General features: G+C 34.8%; 1 protein-coding gene across 1 annotated transcript; it reads right to left on the reverse strand.

The window, feature by feature from the left end:
- Positions 1–2,000: 2,000 nt before the first annotated feature.
- LOC129250641 (putative nuclease HARBI1) lies at positions 2,001–4,904 on the reverse strand. The gene is made up of 4 exons (XM_054890247.1): positions 3,336–4,904; positions 2,838–3,276; positions 2,634–2,778; positions 2,001–2,395 (listed from the first exon to the last, which is right to left on the reverse strand). Exons 1-4 carry the CDS (start codon positions 3,353–3,355, stop codon positions 2,001–2,003), a joined length of 999 nt encoding a protein of 332 aa, XP_054746222.1. The 5' UTR covers positions 3,356–4,904.
- Between the last annotated feature and the right edge of the window lie 858 nt (positions 4,905–5,762).

Here is a 5,762-nt window from a genome sequence, read left to right on the forward strand (position 1 = left end):
TTGACCTATTCCATTGCGATTCGATTTACCTCCTTCTCTATATCCATACAAAATATATATCAAACAAATAAAATTAAAATTTAGTTTTGAAAAATGCAAGCATTACATCAGTATTTTCTTATGACGTCACGTTAAACTATCGTCAGTAAACCGACTTTACAGACAACCTCTTTTTTTCATAGAAATGTATATAAAAAATGTCCAAAAAATATAAAAAAAATTGGTCGTTTGTTCAATCACCACTGAAACTTCCGTTATGAAAAAATTACGCACCAAAAAAGTTGTCTAAATCTTCCAAAATTACCGTTTAAACAAATCTAAATAATCTTTTTTTTCGTTTGATGTGGCATTTTACTTGCGTAAAGCTTTTTTTTGTTCAATCACCAATAAAATTAAAACAAATCTCAATTTACAAAATATTTTATTTTCATTCGAAGCACTCTTTTCCATATTAAAATTAATCTATAATTAATACTTACTCTCAATTTTTGGGCCCTTTCCTGTAATGCGATGCGAAAGAAAAAATTCACGAAATCGCAGAATCGGTACTCGGTATTTTGACATTCGAATCACATTTTGCGCTTTCGCAAGTTTTTCTCCCTTTTCGCATCGGCAGAACTCTGTATTGCGAAAGTGAATGTCAAACAGCTGTCACTATCGCATTTTTCCTGCTACAAGTAATAGCCATACGCAATTTCCAAATATGTAAGTATTAATTGATAATTTTATAAATTTGAAATATTAATTCATTGTACCTTTTTGGAAAAATATATAGGACAACTCCAAAGACCAACAAACAAACACAAAAAAAACAATTCCAAATCCTAGTGGACTTCATGACAACCCATCCGGATTTGGCAAAGGGACTAATGAAGACCCCCAACGCAAAAACAAGAGTCGACAATTTATGGAAGAGAGTAACTTCCCAACTAAATGCTGCTGGACCACCGATGCGTGATATGGCCGGCTGGAGAAAAGTAACTTTAGTGACATGTGTACTTTTTATTTTTATAGTGGGGTTATTATAATTTTCAGGTTTGGGCTGACTACAAACTTCATTTGAAAGCCAAAATGCATCGGAACAGAACCAACATTGCCGGTACAGGGGGCGGTCCGTCTGTTTATTCCTCACTGAACGAATTAGAGCAGCGAGTAAGCGAGTTGCTTTCCATAAATAAAGCTGTGGGCGGGATAGGTAGCACGCGGGAGTTTGGTGCGCGTCAGACGGATGTACCAACTAAAAGTTTAGGAGCAGCTTTGAATGATAGCGATTTAGTCGATATACCCGAAGAGGAGAATGACAGCGATTCAGTCGATGTGCCCGAACAGGTGACTGAGAAACCTTCCTGCAGCCGTTCGGTACTCACTCCACGCAATAAGCAAAGCTTACTAGAAAAGCAGGGATAATCAAATTATGTACCAAAAAAATTCAACAGAAATACTGACTGAGATTAATGATTCCTTAAAAAATATTTCCAAAACCATGGAAAGGACATATAAAATGGTATATAAAATAGAAAAACAAAAGCTAAATTTAGCAAAAGAGCAGTTCGTCCATAGTCAAAAAATGGACTGTGATAATTTTAAGTTAAAACTTAGCAAATTAGAAATTCAAAAATAAATGTTGGAGTTGCAGACAAATAAGACACATGAGAAACATGGAACTTCCTTTTAATTTTTTACTTATGTACGTATGTACCTGCACATACAAGTGAATTAATTTTTATTTTTATTTTGTTTAGAGAAACATGGAATTTTCTTTTAATTTTTTACTTATGTACGTATGTACCTGCACACACAAGTGTGACTTAGTTTTGATGTACCTGTCCATGCACAGTGCCTTACCGAAGTATTATAGCTTAAAAAATGTATACATTGCATGTAATTTGCACACTATTACTATTAGTTTTAATATACCTATGTACACACTTTATAGACCTAACATAAATAAAAGACTGAATTCATATTTACTAAAAAATGATTTTATTTAAACAAATTTTTCATACAGAATTTCGAGTGGCAATCATATCATTTTTTATTTGGTCTCTTACACGTCTAGCTATATTTCCAAAACTCAGATTTTCTACATTTTCTATATTTACCATGTTCACTTGTTCCGGTTCGATTTCTAAACTGGGAGGATGAACTTTGAATATTATACATATATTATGCAGAGCACAACAAACATTTAGTATTTGCACAACCTTTTCTGGAGCATAGTGCAACTCCCTTGAAGCTAGAAGGCAACGAAATCGGCCTTTCAAAACGCCAAAAACTCTCTCAATTAACGACCTTCCCTTTGAATGTTTTTGATTAAAAAAATGTTCGTCTGAATCCTCCGTAGAATTCCTGTATGGAGTAAGGAGCCATGGTTCCAACGGATATCCTGAGTCACCTGCAGATAACAAAAATATAAAGGTATTTTTAGTTGAATAACAATAAATTACAATAGCTACATATCTGCATATGCATGTTCATAAGCATTTATTACATGAAAATGCATATCCATATACATATATATGTGTATTAACAATTATACATATGTATGTTATATACTATATAAGACAATATTAATACGAGTATACGGACCACTACATTAAGGTCATATACTCGAAGTATATTAAAAAGCTTACCAAGAATTCGTTGGCCAGAGTCACCGTTTTCATAGGCAGTTTTTAAATATTCGCGCTCACCGGACAAGTTCCATATGTGCGAATCATGCGATGCACCTCCAAATGTACCATTCACGGCTCTAATTTGCATTTTGTGATCACATATCTAAAGTAGAACAAAAAATGTTTAATGAAAATATTCTTATTTAATTGAAACACTCTTACCACCATTGCATTTATGCTATGCTTAAGCTTTCGGTTAAAAAATAAATGCTCGTCATTTGATGGCCTTATCATTTGGATGTGCGTTCCATCCACTGCTCCTACCACACCCGGAATTCCGCATGTTTCGTAAAAGCTACGGTTGGCATCCTGTTTCTCTTCACTGCTCATCGAAAAAACGATATGTTTTGGACACAATACCTTTTCAATTGCACTGCAAACTTCCCAAAGGCAACTGGAAACGGTTTGCTGTGCTAGCCCCGCGCGATGGTCTTGGCCAATTATATGCTGATACGCACCCTGAGCAAGAAACTTTAGGGTTGTTGCAACTTTTATGATGTCAGGGATAGCCGTTGCTCTCGTTGGAGATTTCATCTCACCCTTTATGCTATTTAGCACATACATAAAGGCTTCCTTACTAAGCCGAAAATTCTGCACAAAACTGATGAATAGAACAAACTGATGAATAAAGCATGAGTAATTCTTTAAAGTTTAACTTACCTTTGATCGCTGAGACTCATAACGTTGGAGTTATCTCTTATAAATCTCCGATAAATCCTTTCCTCAGATGATTCGTCCCATAAAGCTACAGAATCCACTACTTTATATTATTTAAATATAGGTACTTTACTTCCAATCACTCGTTTGTTTTGGTCGCTTTCTTTGGCATTTCGGTCAGTGATGCATACTAAAGCGAAAAATAAGTGAATAATAAAAAGAGCAACACTTTCAGCGATGCGATAGCGCTACAGAGTACCGACTACCCTTCGTAACGCAATTTATTTTCCCATCGCATTGCTTTTCGCATCGCATTACAGAGTAAGGGCCCAGCTATAGTAAATACATATAAAGCTTTGTTTCTTATTCCGTCTTCACACTATTCGCTTATACGTTTCAACATTTATATGCGTATGGCAACAGATCGGCTATATACTCGTAGTATGTACCTATGTATATACATAACAATATTGTTTTGTATTTCATCTTCACACTACTCTATGATATTATGCGAAAATCTATACTATAAAGGTGAATGTCTGTACGTTGTCCGCGCATCACTACGAAACGACAACACCAAATGACGTAAACATGTTTATACCAGAGAACGTTAATGTATAGAGAAGTCTCAATGACAGGAACGTATGGAATTTCGAGGGGTACTCGTCTCGCGAAGACAATTTCACCATAGCCACATTTTTCAACAAAAATTAACAGTGAGGGGCTGATTCATGTAAATTTAGCAGCAGTCGATAAGAATTTGTTGGTGATTAGAAGCAAATAATGTTAGGTAGCTTTTTAATATGACCTATATATTTGAATTTTCCAAATCATCCAAAATTATATACATATGTTATGTCTGTCTGTCTGGTGTCTGTAAAACTTTGTTGAATTCCCTTGAACTGAATCAAAATCCTCTATAAAAAACGCTTCATTACCAGGCGCACAGGAAGATGGCATATGCAAATGTAAATTTGTGAATTTATATACATTTGCGCATATGTATATGCTGTGTGTATGTATGCTCACCAACCACAGCTCGAAATAAAACGGTAAAACTTCTCAAGAAATCCAGCGCGCATTCAAAGCCGCAGCGCACATTCATAAGCACAGGATTGTTTGTCAGTGATGGTAAATGTAGGGAAAATTCTCTACATGTAGGGATTTTTGTCGAAAAATGTGGGTGTAGGGAAAAGAAGGATAGATTTTTTTTAAATTCTGTAAATGTAGGGAATTTTCAAGAAGGACAAAAAAATTTTTAAATAGCGGGGTAAAATTAAAAAAGTGCATTTAAAATAAAAATCTGCGGTAAGATTTCATGCAAAAAATGCACCAAAAAATATAAAAGCAATTAAAAAGACATCTAAAATAAGGCGAGTAAACCAAATGGTTCCAGAAATTTCGAAATAAGACTTAGTATGTTCTTCGCCGAGCATAATGTTGCGCTGATCGATGAGAGACATCGGCCTCAATAAGCATATATGTCTCATGGTGAGATTTTTCGACGAGGAAAGCGAGCGGCTTGTGGTTAAGCTGCTGGATCTAATTCCAATAAGAACTGATTGCACTGCAGAAGCTCTGTACGAAATTTAAAAAAAATCTTAAGCAAACAATTCAATTTTGATGTTGCAATTGCCTCATTATAGGAGAAAAAAACGTAGGGAATTTCGTAGGGAAAATTTGTTGTAAGCACAAGGAAAAGTAGGGATTTTTTTGGGCTGTGTAGGGATTTTTCAAAAAACCATTTACCATCACTGTTGTTTGTACAGTAACCTTGACATGTTTACAGGCACCTTCAAATGCTCAAAAAAGTTATGACATTTTGAAATTAACAGTTTCAGTTACGCCAATAGACGTTATACCCAACGTATACGTAACTGAAACTGTTAATTTCAAAATGTCATAACTTTTTTTAAAAAAATCGTACAATAATTTGAAAAAATGGGTTTTAAAGCTAAAGAGTTGTACTATGCGACCTTTTTGTCGAAAATTGAAAAAAAAAATTGTCTATCCAAAAAAAAATTATCAAAAATGGCTAAAATGGCCATTTTTTGACCTTTTAGGCTTCATTTACCAAAAATCCTGACGTGATGGAGCATTTTGAAGGTCAGATTCGTTTTCAGCGCATAAAAAACTACAAGAAACAAGTACAGCCATTCTAGAAACTCACCCTCGCAGGACTGTGTTTTTCTTCATCAATCACCTTTGTCTGAAAATACAAATTGAATAAATTTTCGTTTATCAAGGGAACATAAAAATACACAAGCAAATACTTTGCAAAATGCCGTCGGCTATTCGTCAATTTGATTTCCTACAGAAGCAAAAAACTGTGCAGGGCCAATATGCTAAAGGAGAAATCGCTGTATAACATATCTGTTAAAAGTTTCACCACACCCCGGCGGCGGTTAGACTTCATTTTTGACAATTCAC

The sequence above is a fragment of the Anastrepha obliqua genome, chromosome 6 (assembly GCF_027943255.1).
Source record: "Anastrepha obliqua isolate idAnaObli1 chromosome 6, idAnaObli1_1.0, whole genome shotgun sequence".
NCBI classification, from domain to species: domain Eukaryota; kingdom Metazoa; phylum Arthropoda; class Insecta; order Diptera; family Tephritidae; genus Anastrepha; species Anastrepha obliqua.

What these genes read in the sequence shown, in the direction of transcription:
- LOC129250641 (XM_054890247.1), bottom strand. Translation starts at nt 3,355, where the DNA reads ATGAGTCTCAGCGATCAAAG. An exon ending in ATGAGTCTCAGCGATCAAAG is followed by an intron (nt 3,277 to 3,335) that starts GTAAGTTAAACT and finishes TCTATTCATCAG; the next exon opens with TTTTGTGCAGAATTTTCGGC. An exon ending in CTCTGGCCAACGAATTCTTG is followed by an intron (nt 2,396 to 2,633) that starts GTAAGCTTTTTA and finishes TGTTATCTGCAG; the next exon opens with GTGACTCAGGATATCCGTTG.